Here is a 25,968-nt window from a genome sequence, read left to right on the forward strand (position 1 = left end):
TGTTAACTTAAGTATTTCAAAGTTTGGCTTCCTTTTGCATTGCTTTCCCATATTCAGAGTCCATTGTGATATTAATAACAAAATACATTGTGTTGATCTAGAAATAAGACATACTTCTAAATCAGAAATATGTTTAACAAAGAGTCACATTAACTAATAGTGTTATACATAAATTTAAAAAACACAAACATACTTCTACATATATCCAAGTACTGACATGCCTCATTTAGTCAGAATATTTTGGTTTCTCAATGGCAACCTTAAGGGCTATTAACAAATGTAAGTCTGTTTGCCTTTATCCTAAATGGATTCAAACTGTTTTTATGATTTCTTGACTTATATTCTGTTTTTCCCTCTACTTTTTTGTTTGGCTGGTAATCAGTGTATCCTTATGGTTATTTTCCAGAAAACTAACTAGGTGACCGCCTATGAATGGTGGTTAAGACTCCTAGATAGCTAAGTGCCTGAGCTTTGTCACTGCAATTCACTAGTGAAAGGCTTCTTCTTTTTCTCATTCCCTCATTTCTCCTCTCCCCCTCCCCTCCCCTCCCTCCCTCCCTTCCTTCCTTCCTTCCTTCCTTCTTTCCTTCCTTCCTGTGGGGATTGAATCCAAGGGTGCTTTACTACTGAGCTACACTCCCCACCCTTTTTATTTTGAGGCAGAGTCTCACTAAGTTGCTGAGGGTCTTGCTAAATTGCAGACATGGGTAACTTGCAATTGTCCTGCCTCAGCCACCCGAGTCACTGGGATTACAGGTATGCACCACTGAGTCTGGCTCTCTCATTTATTTCTAAGATTACCCAAAGAGTACCTGGTTTGTAAGCAGAACTAGTTTCCACATATGTCCATATCACTGCTTTATAATATCAGTTAAGAATTATTAGTCTTATTAAGAAAAATGTTAAATTAACTGTCACCTTATTGTTTAAATAAATGAAAATTGTGGTTCTTAATTCAAATTTAAAAAGTCTCACCATAAACTTCAGATTTGATATAGGATGTACTTTAATGTCACCATACTGTAGAGAAATATTCTTCTTCATTTATTAACCTTAAAAAATTTAAAGAATTTGCCATTTGCTTCCAGCATGATGGTGTGAAAACATCAAATTCTAACTCAATCTTAACTCAGTTAAGCACATCAGTATAGATTTACTATACTGTTATCTGGTTCATCAGGAAAATAAGAAGAGGGGAAAGAAAAAAAACTGCTGTTTCTATTCATAAAAAAAAATAGCTAAGTCTATGGTACAAAAAATTAGTAAAAGACACTAAATCCAATTTTGCAAAATTCCTGTAATAATTTGATAAAAATATTAATCTGACACTTGTGATCTTTTAAAATAAGAAAATGTGTGAAACTTTGAATGGTGTCACAGGTATAGATGTCCACAAATACTATGTGCCCCTAAAGTAAAAGAAGGGGAAATATTGTTCCTCAGAATTACTACAAAATAAAACAACATTTTGGTTAACTTACATACGAATGTCAGCTTATACACCTCAAAATATTTCTGCTCTAAAAGATCATTTCAACTTAAAAAAAAATAGTATTGGAATAAAGGAAGAAAGAATGTGCCATATTAACCTGAGAGAATGAAGAGAAAGAAAAATTTTCTTCCAATAGAAAATTTTATTTCTACTGTTTATTGATTTTCATTATACCTAGAATAATGACCATCCTTATGAAGCAATTCTTTCAATATAAATTTTAATAACATGATGTGTTTAGAAAGAAAGTATATTTTTTATCCAATAATCAAATAAAAGAGATGACTTAAAATCTGAATTACTTAATTATATCCAAAGGCACAAACCAGGCCTGAGCCTAGTGCTCAGCTGACTAGATCACCTGTGGTCCTTCCATCTCAGCATACTTTTTGTATTTAATATTCTCAGTACTGTTATTGGGTTTAAGGAATTATTGTCTTTCACCGTATTTCTTAAGCACTTAAATGGTCATCTAAAAGACAGCTTAAGCAAAGAACAGGCCATTTCTCAGCATTAGAATTTACAATTCTCTAATTCTTTAAAATTGCTTGGCAACTTTGTGAGTCTCACTACTCTGTGCTTATGATCTAGCTCTAGAAATTTTAAAAAAGAAATCATATCCCTATCTCTAAAAACAGAACTCCCACAAACATTTTTACAGAATTGTGATAGGTTTTCCCTAGCAACTTTGATAAAAGTATAACTGCAAAGATTTACACTCTATAGTTCACAGAAATTAAAATTCAATGTACTTAGTTATATATTTTGGAAATATCCCATGAGTGAAAACAATATTCTCTAAACTCTAATACTGAAAATAGTGGACATTCACCACAGATAATGTATGCAAACTGGTAACACTATTCTTTAACCTGGGTATTGTAAAGAAACTCTTGAGGTATAAAATGTTTGGGTTTTTTTAGCAGCTGTCTTTAATAAGAAAGGAAAAAAGCAAAATATTTTAGAGAAAAGAAACACTTACTGGTACTTTGAAGGGTGAGGTATTTGCAGTGTCCATGGAATTGGGTTTCTCTGATGTACTGGTCCCTGAGATACTCCGTCTACGGGGAGACCTTTCTGCTGGCACCTCTGGAAAAGAGGAAAGTTGAAACATCATTAACTAAGCACCCAACTTAGCAGCTTTCACCAAACTGTAAAATTAATGGTTTCTAAAAAAAAAATCTCTTTAAAGATTAATTACATTTTATCTCCTCATAATTTGTCTCTTTTTCTTTGTGGCATTTGACATTAGAGAGACTTGGTCAAAGTTAAAAATCTGTTTTAGTGTGACACCTTATGTCTTGTTTTGTGTAATATAAAAATAATTGCCCAAGTTTTGGTTAATATCTTTAAGCTCACTTAATATTTGCATCTTTTAGTATAAAAATCTACTTCTTTATCAGCAATACAGGAGTTAACAGAATCAAAAGAAATTTCTAATATTCTTGTGAACAAAATATAGTCTAGAGTTGCATATGATTTGATGGGGTTTGCACAAAGGTCAAAGTTCGGTTCTGTGCTGATAAAATAATTCACTGGATTGCAACAAAGAAGACTGAAAGCTGCTGCCAGGATAAAATAATATATATGCCTATGCAGATATAAAAATAGATCAGCTTCTCCTTGTTCTGGCAATATGACCTTACTAACTGAGATCTTACTCTGGAATCACAAATCTGTTTAAACTGGCCTAACAAGCTTAGAATTTTGCAGATGATATGATCTTCTCCAATTTAATTACTATAAACTGTACTAAGGCTGCATTTTAAGATTTTTTTCATAGAGCAATATATATATACGTATATACACACACATATATGCACATACACATGCACACACAGAAGATATATACATATTATACCTTTATCACAACTGCTTCCCATCTCCACTTCAACTGACAGACATATAGGAATCCAGCTTCTCAGATAACATTAGATAATCTCAACATGGACAAGGGAAAAAAAAAAAACCCACATCCTAAAAAAAGTATTCTGTGTTATCTTCCAGATCTTAAAAACTACGGAGTAAATCGTGACTCCGGAGACTGACATTTTGATTCCTGCTGTTCTCCCTTTAAAAGATAGATGCAGTTTAAACTTCCATTTCTGGCCTCCTGGCCCCTGGGATCCGTGCTACTTCCACTTAAGAGAAAGCATTTTTTCTCTCGCTCCCTCCCTGTCTTGCTCTTCCCCCTCCCTCTCTACAGCTTGCAGAGAGAGCAAGCGAGAAAGAAACACACAGGACTGCAGCTATTCATTCAATCAATCGTTTCGACTGCACATCCTCATTAGTTACTTTCAGGCTATTAACAGACGTCCAACCACTGCCTCCCCTCAGTTTCAGAAAATTTCACTGTATTACACTAATCTGCAGCAAGAAAAAAAACATTTCCTGAAATTTATATTCACCTAGTACTAAAAGGACACCATCTTACACAGACCCAGTAAGGCACACAAATCAATCCTCCTAAGAAAACCCAACTGGAAGTGCTTACCCTATTACTATTTGCATGCCAGACACTGATACTCTTTTCCATGACTAAAGGTATCTGCTCTGTGACATCTTGGCCAGAAAGATAAGAGGCAAACTGCAACATTCCTAATGGCTGAGAAGTTAACAAAAGCGTGTCTTATATGCCTGCAGTATAAGAATTCCATGTTATTGCTCTTTTTTAAAATTATGACCAATAACTGTAAGTCTCTCAACTTCTGTCTAACCGTCAATGGGTAAATGAGCCTTAATGTACGAAGCCATTTTTAGAATTAGGCACACATGACTTCTAACGCACATCTCTGAAAAAATGGCAGTATAATTAGCTCAGATTCATGGGAATGGCACAAAGGAATTTAAGCAAATCAGCTTGTAGAAGCACACTGAACAGCAAGACCTTCATACTTCAAGAATATGATTTTAGGGAAGCAGAGGGCGGTGCTGCGTGAGCTGGGCTGGCGGCTGGGCCCCGCGTGGCTACGGGTCCGCAGGGCGGTGGCGTCCCTGGTGTCTCCAGCTGTTTCCCTGGATCGCACGTCGCTGCGCCGCAGAGTGGAAGTGGAAGGAGAGAACCCTTACCATGCTCACCAAGCATCTGCCACTTCCCAGGCACTGCACTAACGGCTGAGAGTACTGCAGTGAGCAAGGCTCAGTTCCTTCTTATGCAAAGGCATTACAGTCAACTCCTGTGCACACCTTTGAACTCAGTGCGAGGTCTGCCCAACACTGACAAGATCATCTAGCTGGGCCTCTACAACTGAGAGCCAATGGCAGGGGATAGAGCCAAACCATGGGAGCTGGACCAAGAGAAATACGATGCTGATGACAACGTGAAGATCATCTGCCTAGGGGACAGTGCAGTGGGCAAGTCCAATTGGTGGTCAGTTATGTGAAAGCCAGAAAAGGATTCAGAGATTGGGGACTCATGGAGAGATTTCTCATGAATGGATTCCAGCCACAGCAGCTGTCCACATATGCTCTGACTCTGTACAAGCACACAGCCACCGTGGATGGCAAGACCATTCTTGTGGACTTTTGGGACACAGCAGGCCAGGAGCGCTTCCAGAGCATGCATGCCTCCTACTACCACAAGGCCCACGCCTGCATCATGGTGTTTGATGTGCAGAGGAAGGTCACCTATAAAAACCTGAGTACCTGGTATGCAGAGCTTCGGGAATTCAGGCCAGAGATCCCATGCATCGTGGTAGCCAACAAAATTGATGCGGATATAAATGCGACCCAAAAAAGCTTCAATTTTGCCAGGAAGTTCTCTCTGCCCCTGTACTTTGTCTCAGCTGCTGATGGTACCAATGTCGTGAAGCTCTTCAATGATGCAATTCGATTAGCTGTATCCTACAAACAGAATTCCCAGGACTTCATGGACGAGGTTTTGCAGGAGCTTGAGAACTTCAAGTTGGAGCAGAAAGAGGAGGATGCACCCGACCAAGACCAGAGTAGCAGGATCGAACGCCCATCCCCCTCCTGATCAGAGGGCTGCCTCTCATGGCTGACTTGGGGATGTATGGGGGAGCCTTTGGGAATACCCCTCCAGCTCTGAATGGAAAATCTCCTGGCCACCCCTGCTCAGCCTCCCATAAACTCGCCCTATAATATAGGATGAGATTAGCAATAGCATCCTGGACAGGTATGTGGTCCCCCAGAGCTGCTGGCAACAGAATTAGGGATTGGTGTCTTTCATACCTCCCATCCCACCCTGAGCTGGCCAGTGGAAGGAACCAGAAAACATAATTGGGTGTCTCTTCACAGTAAACACACATTTAGGTGGTTCTTGTTTTTTGTTTTTTCTTCCCCAGATTGACCTCAGGGAATGTACCTTGCATTTCTTACAAGAGAATGATTGCTATTCCCTGATTACCCCAGGCCCCCACTGCAGAATGTGTAAGGCCTTGTCCTTTTTCCCCTGTAGTCTCCTCAGTCAACTTTTTTAAAGATGTGTTTGAACAGACAGCTATTCATTCCAAGTTTTTGAGCACCTAAAAATTTCAGGAGCTCTTGTAGGTCAGGCCAAAATCACAGGAACAGGTTTGCCATTAAAATTAAATAATAGCAGGTAACAAGTCTAGCCATACTTGGTCATATAAATACACAAAGGAAAGTAAACAGTACTGGCTGTAAACAGCCAGACCATGAGAATACCTATTTTGATTATAAGAAAGCAACTTTCAGAACTGCTCCCTTTGAAGCCTCTCTATCAGCTTGGGAGTTATTCCTTCATTTCTCTAGGACAAATGAGATCTTGTGCCTCCCAGGGGTGGCCGAGGACTGCAGAGGAAGAGCTGTTCAGCTGCCTTTGAGCCATGCCCGTGTCCAAGGCTTGCTAGTGTGCTTTTAGGATCATCTTGGGCATCATTTGCATTGGGGTCCTTAATTTATTGTCTGTATTATTTCTGTGTTTACATTAAAGATTGAATTACAAAAAAAAAAAAAAAAAGAATATGATTTTACAGAGTGATTACCTAAGTTAGGTGATTCTATGATGAGTGGACAAGACAGGTGGGGAAAGGAGCTGGTGAGCGTAGAACACTTTTTTCCTCTGATAATTGCCTATAAATATCAAATTAAGATACACTAGACTATTACAGTATAGTATGGCATATTTTAATCTCTAAATAATTTACAATAAAATCAAACTAGGAGAAAAATAAGTTTCATTAAGGTAGGATACAGTGATCCAGTAAACAGTTTCCTTTATAAGCAATGTTCTGGATAAAGAAAAAAATTGAACCTAATTTTGTCACTTTTTCCCAACCATGTTATTCTAGATTTCATGCATATGAACCTATGAAGTAAATATATCTAATACTTAAACTATTTGAAATGATAGTGGCTAAAATGAGCAACTACATTCAAACTCTAATAAATATGGCATTTGTTGTACTTTTTTTTCCTCTTTCAATTCTCACATGGTATCATGAAAAAATAAAATCACAACTCCGTTGTAGTTTATAGGATGTTACTGAGTCCAGAGGAAGAATAAAAAAAAAACTTATTTTGGGAGGGGTGGGTACCAGGGATTGAACTCAGGGGCACTTGACAACTGAGCTACATCCTCAGCCCTATTTTGTATTTTATTTAGAGACAGGGTCTCACTGAGTTGCTTAGGGCCTTGCTTTTGCTGAGGCTGGTTTGAACTCAGATCCTTCTGTCTCCTCCTCTAGAGCCACTGGGATTACAGTGTACCACCATGCCTGGCATCAAATTATTTTTGAAGACTGAACAATTGCCACTATGGTGGGAAAATAAAGGAAATGAGGTAAGCTAAATCAACTAGTGAAAAGAAGAAATACTTTACATTATGTCTATTTCTCAACCCTCCATAGCACTGCAATTTATATCCTAATATAAAACAGGCCTTTGAAATATCCAGGTTCTTTAGTGCTCAGAAGAGTTATCCCCTAAAAACCAATGTTCATTGAGAAACAAGATGGCAGCCTTCCTTGTCAAGGACAGAATGGACAACCTGCTGGATTAGTCATAGGCAGGCCTGTATGTGAAATCAGTCCTAATACCTTTAACTTTAAATTTCCAAGCAGAAAAAGAAAGCTGCTACTATTCTCTTAAAGCTACATTTCTGCTAACTGGAGGGAAAATCTCCACTAATTCCAGTAGGCCAACATTAGAGAGTGCTCTCCCCACCCTCACATGAACTTGCACTGCTTTTCACCTTCTGTAAAGTTCCTCTCAGAGTCACAATATTTAATTATAATCACTTTCTATAATTGAGACAAGAGACACACAATATTGTTTCAGTAGATAAAAGTCTGAAAACTGCTTCATTTGCTATTTCATCCTTTAAAAATAATATTTTCATCTTCACATTGAAAGGCAGAAAAAACTTATATAATACCTGGTTAAGTTTTAAAGTTATTTCTTCATTTCCTTTGCCACTGAGTATGAACTAAGATGCGGTGACAATTTATGACGATGAAATATAACTTCAACATGGATCCATATTAGATGATGTATTGAACAAAAAAAACAAATTATTTGATTGCTTTTCTTAGTACCTCTACCAACTATCTATGTGATTTTGTTAAAACCATATCACCTTTCCTATCCTGGTCCTCATCATTTAATAGACTAGATAATTCAGACCAATCAGAGATGAAGACAAGATTAGGTTTATATATACCATGATGCAAAATTAGCTTTTTGGAAAAAAGGGGCTCCCTAATGCCAAAGTGAAGTAGTATTATAATGGATGCCATTTCTTTAACATACACATTTTCCTTTATGTCAATGTGCTTTCTTTGCAAAGTATGGCAAAGAAAGTGACAATTGAATAGGAGCAAATGTACTTTTTTTTTTTTTTTGGTACCAGGGTTTTTTTTGGGAGGGGCGGGGGAGGGTTAGGGGCACTCAACCATTGAGCCACATCTCCAGCTCTTTTGTTGTATTTTATTTAGAGACAGGGTTCTCACTGAGTTGTTCAGTGCCTCGCTATTGCTGAGAATGGCTTTGAACTCAGGATCCTTCTATCTCAACTTCCCGAGCCACTGGGATTACAGGCATGGGCCACTATGCTGGCCTAAAGGTACTCTGATGAAGGAATTATCTGTTCAACAAACAGAAGTCAGCCTCTCCTTTAAAACCTAATAGTGTATTCATGGTCTTTAGTTCACTTATCAGGAAGTAAATGCCAAAAAATTCCTGAATGTTTTATAAGGGAACAAAATAATTACGTATTTGGGAGAACCCTAAAAGAGTAGTTTCCTGGGAGATAGTGAATTCAAAATTATTATTTTCGGGAGAGAGAAGGGAAATTGCATGGAAATGGAAGGAGACCCTCAGGGTTATACAGTGGAGGGGGTAGAGAGAGAGGAGGGGAGGGGAGGGGAGAGGTGGGGAGGGGGGATGGTGGAGGATGGGAAAGGCAGTGGAGCACAACAGACACTAGTATGGCAATATGTAAATCAATGGATGTGTAACTGATGTGATTCTGCAATCTGTGTATGGGGTGAAGGTGGGAGTTCATAACCCACTTGAATCAAAGTGTGGAATATGATATGTCAAGAAATTTGTAATGTTTTGAACAACCAACAATAAAAAATTTAAAAAAAAAGGAGAAAAAAAATTATTATTTTCTTCTTTCTGCACTTGCTAAAGTTTTACAATAAAATGTATTGCTATGATTTTTATTTTGTTTAAAAGCATACCATGTTGTTTTTTTTAACCCACAGATCCCCATTCTTTATCCCTGTACTTGACATTTGATAGGTGCTTAAAAACATTTGTTAAATGAATAAATATTAAGAATGTGGCTAAAAAATAAGAACAGTACCATAAAATATGAAAGAATTAAAGAATTAAATTTTGCTCCTAGCTTCATTCTCCATGGGCAATTCTGATGAACCAAAAGAATTTTATTTTCCCAACTATTAACATCTTTAAGCTATCAAAATGCTCTAGCTTTCCAGTACCATGGCTGTTTTGGACTTGCACAATGACTTAACTATTCTTTTTAGTAACTAGATATGTCATTTCTGATATTTTTCTTTAAAATTTAACATATGTGCCACGTTTCCTCTCAAGATTGTTATTCTTGGCTAGCTACTTGAAGGCAGGACAATTACTACAGTTCTTTTGTACCTACTACCATCAAACGTATCTTTCCTTTTACAACTTATCCTCACCACCATCCCAGCCCTATTCAAGACACTAAAGCACAGGAATTTAGAATATTTCTGAAATTCCATTGAAATCTAATGAATTCTTGTGAAAACACATTTCTTAACAAGGTAAAAATAATCAGTTATATGTGTATGTGTACACTGCATGTGTGTTTATTTATATTATATAAGAACTCATTTATTAATTCATCTAATTTTCACTGAATGTCCACTATGTACTCATATCAGAAATGTATGCTTTTGTGAACTTATATGAAGTTAGGTTAGCAAACAATATATGATATTGCATATTGGAAGGTGATAAGTGTTTTAGAGGAAATAAAAAAGTAGTGAGGGAGATGAAAAGGTATTGTAGTTTAAAATATGCAGTTGGATTGGTGTGAGTCAATTCTTATGAAGGTAAGGAAGTCAGCCCTGCAGATTTACCAAAAAAGACCCCAGGCAAAAAGACGCTAGATGAGTCTTACAGAGTAAATTGCAGCAGGCAAGCCTGTAGGACTGTGTGCCAGTTAGTAGAGGCAAGTAGCAGAAAAAGTCTGAGAGGAATTGGGGCAAATGTTCTCAAATCAGGTTCCAAAAGCCTCTGAAAATATCTTAAATGAGAAAGGTGTATATTAAAAAATGATATTAAGCCAAATAATCTTAATTATCAACTATTTTTACTTTTTGTTAAATCTATTTAATTAAAGTTCATATATCATCATGTCATCCATGCATATACTTAACATAAATAACATAGCTACACATGTCATGAGTTCTGATGTCTACATTTTTAGAATTGTTTATCATACTTTGAAAAAAACAGAGAAAATGATTTTTAGATACTTTTTTTAAAAAAGAAAAAGATGTACTCCTATAAAGCTATTTAGCATCTCTTTTGTCAAAAATTTGTCTAGAGGAAAATATTTTATAATTTTAGATAATATTGAATGTTTGTTATGAGCTAAGCACTGCATCTATTTTCTGTCACTGTCCTTGCTGCAGCTGTTGGAATAGTTAACGCTATTACTCTTTTTGAGGAAGATGGAGATCAAACTTAAAAAGGAACAACCTTAACATAGTGAATGCTAAGTTCAAAAAATTCATTAAGAAAGGTGAACAAAATGTAGAAAGAGATTTAAAAAGTTTTGATTTGGTGAACCCAATGATGTAAAAAACCAAAATATCATAGTAACATTCTCAAATTAAGGGAAAACACTGCATATTCACAGATGTATCTTGTATGTCTCATCAGTTCATATTAATAGCAACCCAAGCCAATTCCTAGTACTTTTTGTATACAAAATTATAAAACATGAACAAATGTGACTGATTGACCAATGATAATTGTTCAAGAGACCCCATAATATTTTTTTTTGTTTTTTTTATTAGTTAATCAATTTATTTTTATTAGGTATATAATATGACAGCAGAATGCATTTTGATTCATTGTACACAACTGCAGCACAACTTTTCATTTCTCTGGTTGTACATATGTAGTGTCATACCATACCCCTTAATATTTTTGATACTATATTTTGGAAACATGTTCCTGATGTTATTTTCAAAAAGGGAATTCTTCAGCTCATTTCAGAAGTCTTTTTAAAAATCAGTGCCTTTTTAACCAAGCATGATTTAAAAAGTGAATACATATATACTACCAAATCTCTGTTTGTATACCTATTCAAGTCACTAAAATTTCAGCATGTATAGTGTAGCTGTGAATGAGTCCACTTCACTATAATCTATTTTCCTTTATACTGAATAAATGATAACAACAATGAACAGAATGAGATGTTGGTGGCTCTAGTTATTAGTGAATGAGATAAGCAAATGACTTATCTCTCCATGCTGTGAATCCTAAATTAGATGGGAGGCACAGAAGAATTTAAGAAACAAAAAGAATGGAAAAGTAGGAGGAAATGTGTTTGTACCTTTTAAGTAAAGGGGGGGCTCTAATAACATGTCAAAACATGAAAGAAAAAAGGTTTTTACATAGGTGAAGTCTCATACTTTTGTTGGAGAACTCATTGGGAGCTCAAAGATGGAGTTAGAAAACAATATTATAAAGGAAAAGCAATAAGGCAGAGAAGAAAATCACCTACTGCATTTATATAGTTGCTAATGCCATAGCACCTGAATGCTTTATAGACTTTATTCACCATTTTCAGTAGGACATTTTCTGATGTATTCCACTTTACTGTCTTAAAGCCTATATACCAACAGTCACCACCAATCAGCTGCTCTGGAATACAACACTCCCCCCCCCCCCCCCCCCCGGCCTTCCACAGTCACATTAATTCTTACAATTTGTATCACTTAGACTGCATGCAGCACTTCACTGAAACAAGCAGCCCTTTCAAGTCTACATGCCCCAGACACTCCAATATGTACAGGCTGGTGCTAAGTACAGAAATGTGGTAAATTCTCAAAAAGACTATTCAGTCTTCTCATCTTTTCCTTGCATCAATAAATCTATTATTATTATTATTTAAAAATATTTGTTCTTGTTAATATAATCAGAAAAAAGGTTCTCCCTGGTCAAGTCAACTTAGAACTTCTCATGACAATGATGAATGAGATGATAAAGAATAGCTTATTGTCAACCAAAAAGGCTAAATAAGAAAACAGCTCAGAGATGTTTATATGGTATATTTAAGTTTCAGATACAGAATATATGTCTGATTCTTTAGTGTAACAATCAAGCATCTTAATAATGATGATAATAACATAACAATGATAACTGTAATACCTTACTACAGCTATGAATTATCTTTTTAATCCACACAACAATCCTTTGGAGTTGGAATTATCACTCCCATTTTATAGACATGGAAATATAGAGATGTTCAGTACTCTGCCACATGTGCTCAGCAGGTCAAAGGCAGAATATTGACTGGAACCTATGCAGTCTGGATTTAGAGCCTGTTCTTTGAATCACATGCATGTTATTCTGTTCTCCATTAGTTTTGTATTAAAATGGTAAAAAAAAAAAGATACATAATCTTGGAGACTATCATTTTCTTATTTCTTCTTAAAAGTAACTGAAAATAACAATATGCACATGATCCTTCATATTTTAAAGAGAACTGTCATACTCTTTTGAGGGGTCTACTGCTAACAGAGCTCATTAAGGAAAACATAATCCTGGAATACTTATTGATGAGAATATCCTAGCCAAGAAATAAAGAGAGGTGAAGCAATGGGACAAAGAGGGAGAAAGGTTACCTATTAAAAAAATTTTTTTTAAAGTTGTAGGTGGACACAATACCTTTGTTTTATTTATTTGTTTTTTATGTGGTGATGAGAATCAAACCCAGTGCCTCGCACATGCTAGGTGAGCACTCTACCGCTGAGCCACAACTCCAGCCTGAAAGGTTACCTATTTAATAACAAAAGTGTAATGATGAAAAAAAATGAGCAAAACAGAGACAAAGTATAAAGACTATCTACTACTGATTCCTGGAATTTAAAAGTGACAGAAACCCTCCAAAAATAATGTTCCCTTCAAATATTCCTAATCTCCAGTATACCTAAATGGGGAGACAACTATTTGCACAAATTCTAGGACACAAACACAGATCACAGTAAGATCTTAGGTTTTGCAAAGAACAATCTCTAAATAACTAAACAAAGCACTTTGCAGTCTAAAATGATTACTTTGAGCATTTCAATTCAGTTATTTATAATATTTTTAAAATCCCCTACCTCATTTGGGTGAGTTATATTTTGTAATCAACTATGAAAGATAAAACCTCTTTGAATTTCTATAGCTAGGCCAAGACTTGCTTCAACTTATCTATAACTTATTTAATACAATACACACATTATTATATACTTCATAATAATTATAAATTCAATATAATCTATAGATGTGCTTGAAGACCTTTCAATATTTTCTATAACTGGGGGTCTAATCTTAGAATCTAGATTATTCATATGATAATTTCAGTATTCACTGACCATTAGAGAGAGAGAGAGGGAAAGACACAGATTCAGTCACTAATTATACCAAGGCCTACAAAAGACTAGACTTTTTTAGTCCTAAACAGATATTAATAGAGAGAAGAAAACACAAGATAGTTTACTTGGAAGGTTGAGGTAGGAGGCTCATTTAAGCCCAGAAGTTTGAGGTCTGCCTGGGCAATATAGCATTTAAATAGATATATCTTTCTCTATTTATACAAATAACAAAATGTATAGACTTTTGATATAAAGATGAAAATTTAACCATTTACTGAGAATTAAATATTTTTATGGTACTATACCCAAAACTGTTTACATTGAATATCATTTGTTAGTGAAGGTAATAGAAAAGGGAGGAGCCTATAATATTGGTTCCCCCCCTTTTAGCCACCAAACATTGCCAAGTCTGTCTTTGATATGTCTGTCAGCTTTATTTTGTCCTCTTTATTTCCACTATCATTTATCATTCTATCTAGGGCTTTTTATCTTCTCATGCAGATTATGGCAGGGATTTCCTAATTTATCTGTTTCCTGTCTTTGTGTAACACTATCCTGCTCACCATCACCAGATTAATCTCCCTAAAGTACTACTTTCTTGATGTGATTACCTTATTAGAGACCTTTAGTTAGAAGGTCAGTCTTTTTTAAAAATATTTCACCTGGCCTTAACTTACCTGTTTACTCTTTTCTGCCAACAATTCCCCAAAGTTGCCATAGTCAGTTGATCTCTGATCTCAAACTGGCCACATTCACTCCCAGGTGTTTTGTCTTTGCTAGTGGTTTTCACCTATTTGCCAAATCTTAGGTGACCTTCAATTCATCTACTCCCATAAAACCAGGCCTAATTATCCACATTTCTTAGATTTTCAATTTAATATGTTTATGTAAATTCATATTATTTGATTATTTGAAGAACTTCAATCCTTAAAAACAAGACACGTGGCATCCAGGGCTTAGCTGGATGTCTCTCACCAAATATAATTTAATTTGGGGTACCAAATTAAATTATATTCCTGACCAATATTACTTCTGCAATTGAGGTTCTATGCTCCAAGATTTAAATAAGGGTGATCTTTGTCTAAATTTTCAGATAAAATAAATTTTAACGGATTATCTTAATTTTAAATATTTCTCCCACAATAAACCAAACTGCTGTTTTTCTGGGGGAAAACTAAAACAGAATAAAGAAAAATAAATAAAGAATAAATAGTAAAAAGAATAAATAGTAGTAAATAAATTTTAAATAAACAACTAAAAGCCAGTTAAGCATATGTAGTCTGGACATCCTTTCTCCCTGCTTTAATAGTCACATGTTCTTATAATATGGTTTTATTAGATTGAACCATTTAGATTTGCCATGTTTTTAATTAATTTATTTATTTTTTATTTTTTGGTCCTGGAGATTGAACCCAGGGGCAGCTTAACCACTAAACCACATCCCCAGCCCTTTTTATATTTTATTTAGAGACAGGGTCTCACTGAGTTGCATAGCGCCTTGCTAAATTGCTGAGGCTGGCTTTGAACTCTCAATCATCCTGCTTCAACCCTCCATTCTCCTCAAAGCTGCAGGGATTATAGGCATATGCCACCGTACTGAGCTAGATTCCACAGAATAGGTTAAGCTTTCTTATTTTTTCCTGTATCTTCATTGGGAAAACCACATTCTCATTAACAAATGTCAGATCACAAGGGTTTTGTTTAATTTTCAAGCTATCACAATTTACATTTGAGAGAGTTTTGTTCCTAATTCCTCTGGAAATGCTTAGTAAATTCTTATTTATCCACAGGTAGAGGTGTTACGGTTGGGTGAAGAACTTCAATCCTTAAAAACAAGACACGTGGCATCCAGGGCTTAGTTGGATGTATCTCACTAAAGCATGGGATACACAGTTGTCTATTTACTCAGCACCTAAACTTTTCATAGCCCTTGAGCAGAATCAGGAAACTGACTTACCTATGCTTTATCTATTACACATGCTAAGGTTCCTTTCATTGGATAGTTAATTGGGAATTGACTATTTGGAAATCATAATAATTAACTGCATTTCTCTTTTAAATAAGTTCTAAGAATCTTTTGTCTTTATTACCTCCATCTGTAGATAAATAGGAATTATTAGGAATTTACTAATTTCCCAGAGTAGGGGTGAGCAGGGACACCACTGCAGTGCTTTTTTATTTGCTCATATCTATTTATTTGATCAAATTCTTTTTAGGTGTAGTGAGATAATGGCCATGAAAAGAAGAGAAAGAAAGAGAAAAGAAAAAAAAAAGGAAGAAAGGAGAAGAAAAAATCTGGACACTAGATAATTAGAACTGATAAAGATATTCAAGAGTAAGGAAAAGATGTTTAATGATGACTGTTTTCCTTTCCTAGCATGTGTTAGGATCTAAGTTGTTGGTTTTAAGGCTGCTTTTGTTTTTCTTCTCCGTGTTTGTATATGCTGTGTTTGTATATGCTGTGGGAGAGGAATGAGAAGCAAGTAGAATGAGATAGGCTCCAGAGAAACCAGGACTTCAGAAGTGCATATGTTTCTTAAAGTCATCCAAAGTCCAACATAAGTGAGGCTATGATAAACAAATTAAAAATAGGATTAATATCTAAATACATTTACCTAAGCACAGAATTGGAAAAGACCCGAATAGGACAACCTTTTACATCTAAATTGCATGAAAAAAAATCATTGATAGAATATTAGGATTTACAACAGAATTAAAACAAACTTATGCTAACTATGAGATGATTCAAATGATAACAGAGATAGCTTTCAAACTGACAGAAGATTATTCATAGCTCTTAGAAAATATCCATGAGGAATTAATTAGAAGATGAACTCAATTTTGTTCATTTTTAATAAAGGTATACTTATATTAAGGCAAATATATTATGAGATAAGTAAAATATATATGAAAGATAAATCTGAAGGCTGTCATTAATAAATAAAAGTACAATAAAATTTTTTTTGTAAATCTCAACAAAGATTTTTATCACATTTAATGGTATGCAGAATTTATAACCTAACTTTCTTAGTTATTTGTCTATTGTATCAATAAATCTGTGATCAATAATTGCCACTTAGAAATTTATTAAAAAGCATCTGTAAATATAAAGTTAAAATAATGGCTCGTCCATGTGTCCTTTTTAATATGCTTCGTAGAAATCTTACATGAGCATTACAAACATTTCACACCTTGCAAAAAAGCTACTTCTTGATTCCTATGTTGGCTTTTCATGCACACAAAGCTTACTCCACTCCCAGTCACAAGCCTCACCATCACTATATTGGGAATAGTAGAAAAACAATAAAAATTTTTAGCTAGTAGTAGTTATATAAATACCATGAACAGCTGTCCAGATGACATGATAAGCCTTGTATGGAGCCAGCACTCTTTGTTAAAGCAAAGCAAACTGTCTTTTATTTCTCATAGCCAGTGTTGGAAGCACTAATTCTGTAGACACCAAGAAAACTTGAAAAGCAAACAACTTAAACATTTTCGTAATTATTTTCTCCCTTTGAAAAATAAAAGGTAGATTTATAAAATGTGAGATATTATTCCCCAAAGTAAGAAAAGTTTGGACAACAAAGGGTTAAAAGAACAAGTGAGCCCTACCGTACCCAGAAATGAGAGAAGGCTCTTCTCCTCTTCGGTGCTACTATCCAACCACTCCGCCACATCACCCGGGGAAAGGAGACTCATTCTCCAGCCAGAAAACTTTTCCATACAGAGCACAATTATTGAATGATGAAGTGGGAAAAAAGGGACACAGAGACTAAATTCTTGGGGGGGTCCAACACTTAAATTGCTGGCTAGGCTGTAATGAAAGAGAAAATGTGATCCTCCCTCCACTCTGAATTCTGTCTCTGTGACATCAATCTAATACAACGATGGGGGTGGGGGGGGGGAGAAAGGAAACAGAGAGGGTTAAAAGAGGGTGGTAGAAGAAAAGAGGAGAGAAATTTGTCCTCTGTCTCTTGGTGTTAAGCTTTAGCCTGAAAGAGAAACCAGCTAATGATTTTTGTTTAATGATAGGAGAAAGCAAGGGGAAAATAAAGAATAAAGACATTCAAAGAAAAAGAAACAGGTTCCTACCCTGGAAGCAGCTTAGATAACCAGACAGCACAATAGCTAATCAGTTAAGTAAAGCATATCCTCAAACAAAAACAAAGACAAAAGAACAAATTCAGCATTTTGTTTTGTTAGAGGAGGAGAAAGGTTTTCAAATTTCCTTTTAATCATCCGCAAGAACTGCAGCCCCCTAACCCCTTCCTGCTTTAGCTATTTCAACAGCATCCCAGCCCCCTTTATGAAGATTTCCTGTGAGCAAAGGCAGGTTGATAAATCAGTGAATAGGAAGCTCTCATCCCTCCTTTCTTCTCCTCCTCCTCCTCCATTCCTCCCCCCACCTCGAATGGCGACTGCATTGATCGACAATAATGGAATCTGTAACAGACTGCCAACAGCAACATTAAGGATATTACAAGTCCACTTCATAAAATTCGAGCTGGTGGTCGGAACTTGGGGGCAATTCTGGGCTTCTAGTCAATAGCTCTGTCTTTCTTTGCAAGAAAGAAAAGGAAGTGTGTGTGTGTGTGTGTGTGTGTGTGTAAGGAAAAGAAGGCTGAAATCTGAAAGAAATAGAGGAGTCAGATTGTTGGGCTGAAGGTTCAGAGATCCACCAACATAGCAAATGACTGTTCTTCAATTCCTGACACTTATACTGTCATTGTGAAGAAGATCCAGATTAATTTTTAAATGATTTACATTACATACTTTACATGGTTTAATTTAAGACTATTTTACAGCTTTACACCTTATTAACAAGCAGAAAAAAATCAGGAAGAAGAGGCATGTTCAGAGACCCATAAATAACTACTATCCCTATTTTCTGGAGATTGATCAGGCTTACTGCTACAAAAAAACAATATTCTTAATTTAAAAAAAAGACCCCCCTATTAGCAAAACATTAGCTCTTTTCCCAAACTCTTTTCATCTGTTCTAGTAGTCTGCCTTCAATTAGAGATTCTCCTTGTGTAAGAGGTATAAGCTCCTTAATGTATCCTGAATCCATACCTGTCTCTCCATATTTACTTCAGCCTTCATTATTTTCTACCTGGACTCTAGTTCACTTTGACTGTAAGTTCTCTGAGAACACAGACCTTATTTTATATTAATTTTTGTAATACTAGTGTCTAGAGCAGTGCCTCACACTTAAGTATTTACTGAAGTTTTAGCTGGCTTCTCTAAAAGTTCTAACAGCTTCAATGCTAGCAATAGATACCCAGAGGAATATATTAGAACCTCTTTTAAAAATTAACCATTCTGACAGATAGTTACTAGTAGTTTTAGCTATAATTCCACTTAATTGAGAAGACAGAAAATGTCGAAAAAGGCATAATGAATTTATATGTTTAAGCAAATTTCTATTTTATTGCTCAAAAAAGACATAAAATTGAAAAGTAGTGGTAAATTGGTGTAAAAGATATTTTATCAAAGTCCACAAGCTATACTTGCTTATTAGCATCTAAGCATGAATTGATAATCCTTTTGTAATAACTTTATGACATACCAATAATTCTGGAGATTCCAGGTTATAAACCACTTATTTTGTTTAAGATCATATTCAAACTTTCAGGTGTGATATGGCTTCTGTTTTTTTTTTGATAGGGATCTAGGCTCCCCTTGGCATTTGCATGTTCCACTGAAAGTGGCAGGAAAAATTCATTTGTTTTGTTCATTTACATTCCCCCACTATCTAGAACATTATCTGGCACACAGTAGGTGCTCCAAGATCTTTGTTGAATGACTTTATGTACCTCCTTTGAGGTATCATTTTACCATATATGCCTGATAATATTAAGAGACTCAATAATAATATTGAGACTCAGCTGAAATATGACTTTTCCACGTCTTTCTTGACACCTTAAGGCAGAGTTAATAGCTCTCATATTCATATTTTCATTATTATTGCTCTTATTACTTTAATGAAAATACTTATTTACATATCGGTTTTGCTCCACTATACCTCATGAGTTCAGAAAGCAAAAACTGTTCTACTAATTAAAAAAAAATACTTTTTAAAATAATTTTTTTTCCTCTGGACAGCAGATTTTTTTTTTTTAATTTTTAGTTGTAGATGGACACAGTACCTTTACTTTTTTATGTGGTGCTGAGGATTGAACCCAGTGCCTCACACATGCTAGGCGAGCACTCTACCACTGAGCCACAAACCAGCCTCTTAAAAAATACTTTTTTAATGCCTAGCATATGGATAACAATGTATCAAGGTTTATTAAATGATGTATTACTGAAAATGAGAGTATGATTTTCACATATCAAAGGCAGTTTAAGAGCCAGGTGCAGTGGTGTATATCATAATCCCAGTGGCTTGGAAGGCTGAGGCAGGAGGATCACAAGTTCAAAGCTATCAGCAACTTAGTGAGACCCTGTCTCAAAATAAAAAATAAAATGGTCTGGGGATGTGGCTTGCTGGTTGAGCACCCCTGGGTTCAATCCCTCATACCTACCCCACCCCCAAAAGGGCAGCTTAGTACTAAAGAATCTCACATTTTCCTGATCCATGCCATTAGTTTCCAAATTAACAATCAAAACAAAACCTGGTTAAAAAAATTAAAATATTTTAAATTTATTTTGCCAAAGAAAAATATGTATAGTCAGAAAGCCCATCAAAATAATCTAGCTCTAAAAAAAAATAATAATAATCTAGCTCTGGGGCTGCGGTTGTAGCTTAGTGGTAGAGTGCTTGCCCAGTATGTGTGAGGCACTGGGTTCAATCCTCAGTATCATATAAAAATAAACAAATAAAATAAAGCTCTTGTGTCCGTTTACAGCTAAAAATATTTTTTTAAAAAATCCAGCCCTACAAACCTGTCCTCTAAATTGAGAGTTAGCAAATGAAGCATCCAAGAAAAAGTTCTATATTGATATTTTGTCATAATATATAAGGTATCACACTGTTTTTTCCCTTCTCGAAATCAGAACTTAGCATCAATTAGTCAGTCCTTCTTAATTTAAAATTTTCATTAAAAATAATGAAACTTACCTGAATATATAACTCCCTCTTCAATTACTTAATATTCCTGATTTTCATTATAGCTGCCTATATTTGTACTTGCAGATTCAGTCTCTTAACATTAGTGCTAATACATGTGAAATACTATTTTAAGCATTGGGATATAGCAGTGAACAAGAGAAAAAAAAATCTCTGCCCTTAAGGGATTTATAGTCTATGACGAGTAAATAAAAAACAAAATTAAGAAGTGGAATATGTATACTGTGTTAGATGGTAAATAGTGCAGAGGAGAAGAAAGGAAGGGGTATAGGTAACGTTGAAGAGCTTACAATTTTAAAGAGGATAGTGAGGGAAGGCCTTACCCAGAGAGTAACTTTTGACTACAGGATTGGAGGTGCTGGGTTTTAGGAAGAGAGAATAACCAATTGAAGCACAGAGGCAATGGAGCTACATTAGAACGAGGAGGAGAAAAATAAAAGATCAGGACTGTAAAGTAATAAGAAACCACATCATGTAAACTTGTTCATTTTTATACTCTCAGCTTCATTGTAATGGGGAGGCATTGAAGCAGGAGTGATTCATAAAGCCATACTTTTTTAAAAAATAAGAACTACACTGATATAATTCATATACCACAAAATTCATCCTTTTAAGTGGTTTTTGTTTCTTTGGTGCTGGGGATTGAACTCAGGGTCCTTACATATGTAAACACATGCTCTACCACTGTGCTACACATCCAGCCCTACAGTGGTTTTAATATATTCAGAAAGTTGTGCAACCATCACTAATTGCTTAATTCCTGAATCCATTTTCATTGCCCTCCAAAGAAATTCTATACCCATGAGCAGTCATTCTCCATTCCACCCCCTCCCTGCAACTCCTGAGCACTACTAAGTTTTGTCTCTATAAATTTGCCTATTCTGGACATTTCAAATAAATTGAATCATGTAATATGTGATCTTTTGTGCTTGGTTTCTTTCGCTTAGGCTCATCTATGTTTCAGTAAGCCTCAGTATTTATTACTTTTTATGGCCAAATAACACATCACTGATGGGCATTTGGGTTATTTCTGCTTTTTAATATTACGAGTAATGCTGCTATAAACATCAGTATTCAAGTTTTTGTGTGGAAGAGTTACACTTTAAAAGAATATTCAAATAAGATGTTTTATATGATCTGCTTTGTTTGTACCAAAGAATTTAAAAATGTTATAGAAGAGACTTATAATTTCACAAGCATTGTATTTTCCTTCTAATTCATCAGGAATTTTCATTCTTCTTGATTAAAAACAAAATCACTAACTCACTCTATTTGCTCTTGATGTAGTATTCTTGTACATGGGAAAAGATCAACACTAGACATTCAGGAATGAATAATGACAGGTGATTTATGACAAAAAATCATTTCCTAAATTTATATAAATTGGTAAAGTTGCACGGTTTTTAAAATAACTTTATATTTTGATATAGTTTCAAACTTACTAAAAAGTTGAAATAATACAAGGTACTTCTATGTACTCATTCCAGATTCACCAGCTCTTATATTTTGCCACCTCTATAATCAACTACTTCAGAACATATTTTCTAAAACAAAGGCTATTCTCTTATATAGCCAATAATAATAATAATCGAAATCAGGAAATTTAACATTGATATTGGTTGATATTTTAAAGACAAGATTAAATATGCTACTACATATATAATCCACTCTATGAATTCTATTTTGATATCACAGAAAGCTTTTTTACTGGAAAAACAAATATTCTTCAAGCAATAAAAAAAACCATAAGTTCTGAACACAAGTGTAAGTTATAGTCTTTATCATGTTAAAATAACTTTTGAATGTTTTTTATTGACTGTATTAACATTCAGTATATTGTGGTAATAAAGGATTGAAAAAATAATTCATTTTCGAACAGGCAACTAAAGTGATTACATTTCCATCTTGTTAATCCTTCAGATAATATATAATACTTTCCTTTAAAAACAGCTTAAAGTAAATGTCAAGCCATAATTTTAAAAATATTTTGATGAGGAGATATTTTTAAAAAATATTTTTAGTTATACATGAACAAATATCTTTATTTTGTTTATTTATTTTATTATTTAATATTTATTTTTTAGTTGTACACAATACCTTTATTTTGTTTATTGTTTTTATGTAGTGCTGAAGATCGAACCCAGTGCCTCACATGTGTGAGGCAAGCGCTCTGCCACTGAGCTATAACGCTAGCTCGGATGAGGAGATATTTTATATTCTAATAGGAATAGAGTTAAATCCTCTGAAATCTACAGTTTAACACTTTAAATAGCACCCTGAATATATATAAACCTCAAGCCACTTACATAAATTATTTATCAGTGACTGTTCTCTCAAAATTGTTTTCACTTGCCAACAAGTTACCTTTATATTACTGGATCAAAGCAGTGAAGCTAAGGTGACATGTCACTTGCTTGGATTTAGGAAGCAAGACAGCTATAGTTGAATAGATAACTCTTCTTCAAAAAGACCTAGAAAATAGCTAATTTATAATTATTTTTAATTTTCCCCTAAAATAAAGTTAAACTTTATAATTAATTTTACTCAAAGGATATACAATTCTTGAACTCCATCATCTAGCCCCTAACAATAGTCAAGCAAATAGCAGCTATATAATATTTATTGAGTGGGTAGATGATAGATAAATATAACACACCTAAAATAATAATGACTCTCTAAGTATACTGAAGATCACTAGGATAATACCTCCTCTATTTCTAGGCCCAACAATAATCTGAATACTTGTATCATTAGTAATATTAATAGATCAAATATGTTGCATATTTACAATGTACTAAGTAGTATATGAAATGCTTTACATGTTTAACCTCATTTACTCCTCCTACCAGCCTATGAGGTTATGCATTTTCCCCCACCATTTTATAAATGGAAAAAACTAAGGTTTAAAGAAACTTCAGACTTGGACAAGTGGCAAAGCCATACTTGCAGTAAAGGGTGGCAGGTATGGGGTGACAAATAACTCCTATTCTACTACTCACACTCTAAACCACTTACTTTATTAGAGCTTCTGTTCATAGCATTTTTAGATATTTTGGGTGAGGTATGAAGGATGATCCGAACAGTTATTAGGTAGGAACAAAAACTATTTTACTTCATCATAGACTACAGCAAAGCTGAGAAAACTGTATAAAAATCCAAAGGGTCAACTGCAAAAATCAGGAAGGCAAACTTCATAGTTTCTAATGTGAATGGATAAAAAGATGAATCAGTTTGAATTTTAGAGTGTATAGACATTTGCTTTGTTCCTTTCTAACAATAAAAGGTTTTTAAGTACAATTGTTTTTCACAAGTACATCTTAACAAGTTCATTGATTTATTGAAATGCTTGGTACATAGTTAAGTGTTTAATATTTGTTACATGAAATGAATAAATATATTTTTCATACCTGATCAGGATATTTGACTAGATTATTTGTTGCTAAAAGCATTTAATGAGGCTGTTTGATGCTAATTGACAAATATTCCACTGCTAATTTTTTTTTTTTTTAGAGAGAATTTTTTTTAATATTTTTATTTTTCAGCGGACACAACATCTTTGTTTGTATGTGGTGCTGAGGATCGAACCCTGGCCGCACGCATGCCAGGCGAGCACGCTACCATTTGAGCCACATCCCCAGCCCCATCCACTGCTAATTTTACAATAGAAATGATGTCAATTTTTTTTAGCCATCATTTTAAGTGATGTATTTATTGAAAGAAAAGGAATTCAGCATGTTTAAAGGGGAAAATACAATGTCTGGTGGTGTTAAGAGAAAATCAAACTTGGACAGGTGGTGTCACCAGAGATAATGGACAAAACAAAGGAAATAATTTATAAAACAAAAAGTCAGCCAACAGATTGGGAGAAAATATTTGTAAACCAAATAGCTGATGAGGATTTAATATTCAAAATATAATCATACAACTCAATAGTAGAAAACTGAATAATATCTTTAAAAATGGGTAAAGGACCTGAATGGACATTTATCAAAAGAAATAAAAATGGGAAACAGGTGTATGAAACAATGCTCAATGGCACTAATTATTAGGGAAATGTAAATCAACACTATCATGAGAAATCACCTCATTATGATGCTTATCAAAAAGACAAGAGGTAGCAAGCACTGGTGGGTGTAGAGAAAGAAAACACTTATACACTAGTGGAAATATAGACTGGTGTAGCTGCTGTGGAAAACAGTATAAACATTCCTAAAGAAACCAAATAAAACTACCATGTAACCCAGCAATCCCTCTTCTGAATATCTAGTCAAAAGAAATGTAATCACCATCTTACAAAAATATTTGAATTCCTATGTTCATTGCAGCATTATTCACAATAGCCAAGATATGAAAATAACCAAACTGTCTTTTGAAGAATGGATGTATAAAGAAACTGTGATACACACACACACACACACAAACACCCAATATTATTCAGCTTTGAAAAAGGGAGATTCTGTCACTTGTAACAACTTGGAAGAACCTAGAGGACACTAAGCTAAACACAGAGAGAATCTAAAAGAAAAAACCTAAAATTCCCCAAACAAAATAATAAATACATAAATTGAGAAGAAAAGTGGTTATTAGGGGTAGGAGAAATAGGAAGATGTAGGTAAAATATTACTCAATTAAGTAGGGTGAGTAAATATAAAGATCTAATGTATAAAATGAAGACTAATTAATAATATTCTATCAGTGTAATGGTTAATCTGAATTGTGAAATTGATTGGATTAAGAGATGATTATTAAGGGGCTTCTGGGTGTGTCAATGAGGGTGTCTAAGAATGACTGGCATGTGGAACAGCCAACTGAAGTGGAGAGCCTCCCTAAGCATGGGTAGCATTGTCCAAATAGGATGATGAAATAAACGCTGGAAGAATTAGGAAGCAGCAGCAGATGCAAGCTCGATTCTTCTTGAATGGGTTCTTGATGGCTGCTGCAATCCTCTGAGGATATGGGACTCTCACTTCTTCACTCTTCCCAAAGTGGACTCTGCCAGTGATTCTCCAGGGAGTTTCCAGAACCTTTTAGTCTCAGACTAGGGTAGCACTGGTTGATTCCTCTTGTTCTGGGGCTTGTGCTGCACAGCTTCCGGTTCTTCCAGCTCTCCAGCCTGCGGACGGCCACTATGGACTACCTAGCTTCTGTTGCATAAGCCAATCTAATAAATCCCCTTTTTGTAATTGTACTTCCTGTTGATTCTGTTCCTCTAGAGAACCCTAATACAATCATATACTGAAAACTTCTCTACAGACAAGATTAAGGTGCTTTTACCACCAAAAACTAACCAAACAAAAGAAAAAAAAGAGAAAGGAAGAAAG

General features: G+C 34.9%; 2 protein-coding genes across 8 annotated transcripts in view; one reads left to right on the plus strand and one right to left on the minus strand.

Moving 5' to 3' along the window:
* Rasal2 (RAS protein activator like 2) overlaps positions 1–25,968 on the minus strand; it is a 361,482-nt gene that overhangs the window by 101,814 nt on the left and 233,700 nt on the right. For 5 of the 7 annotated variants that reach the window (XM_046430001.2, XM_046430002.2, XM_046430004.2 and 2 more), the window contains one exon: positions 2,475–2,581. In XM_046430001.2, the coding sequence (XP_046285957.1) occupies positions 2,475–2,581 (107 nt within the window). Of the gene's footprint in view, positions 1–2,474; positions 2,582–3,353; positions 4,135–17,192; positions 17,450–25,968 lie in introns of those variants that run through there. The other 2 variants (XM_058574492.1, XM_058574493.1) reach the window with 2 other exon arrangements.
* On the plus strand, positions 4,893–6,421 carry LOC124083399 (rab-like protein 2A). The gene has a single exon (XM_046430006.2). It carries the CDS (start codon positions 4,908–4,910, stop codon positions 5,466–5,468), a length of 561 nt encoding a protein of 186 aa, XP_046285962.2. The 5' UTR covers positions 4,893–4,907; the 3' UTR covers positions 5,469–6,421.

This window comes from Marmota monax, unplaced genomic scaffold (genome assembly GCF_021218885.2).
Source record: "Marmota monax isolate L192 unplaced genomic scaffold, Marmota_monax_Labrador192_F-V1.1 WCK01_AAM20220418_F8-fsc00055, whole genome shotgun sequence".
Classification (NCBI taxonomy): domain Eukaryota; kingdom Metazoa; phylum Chordata; class Mammalia; order Rodentia; family Sciuridae; genus Marmota; species Marmota monax.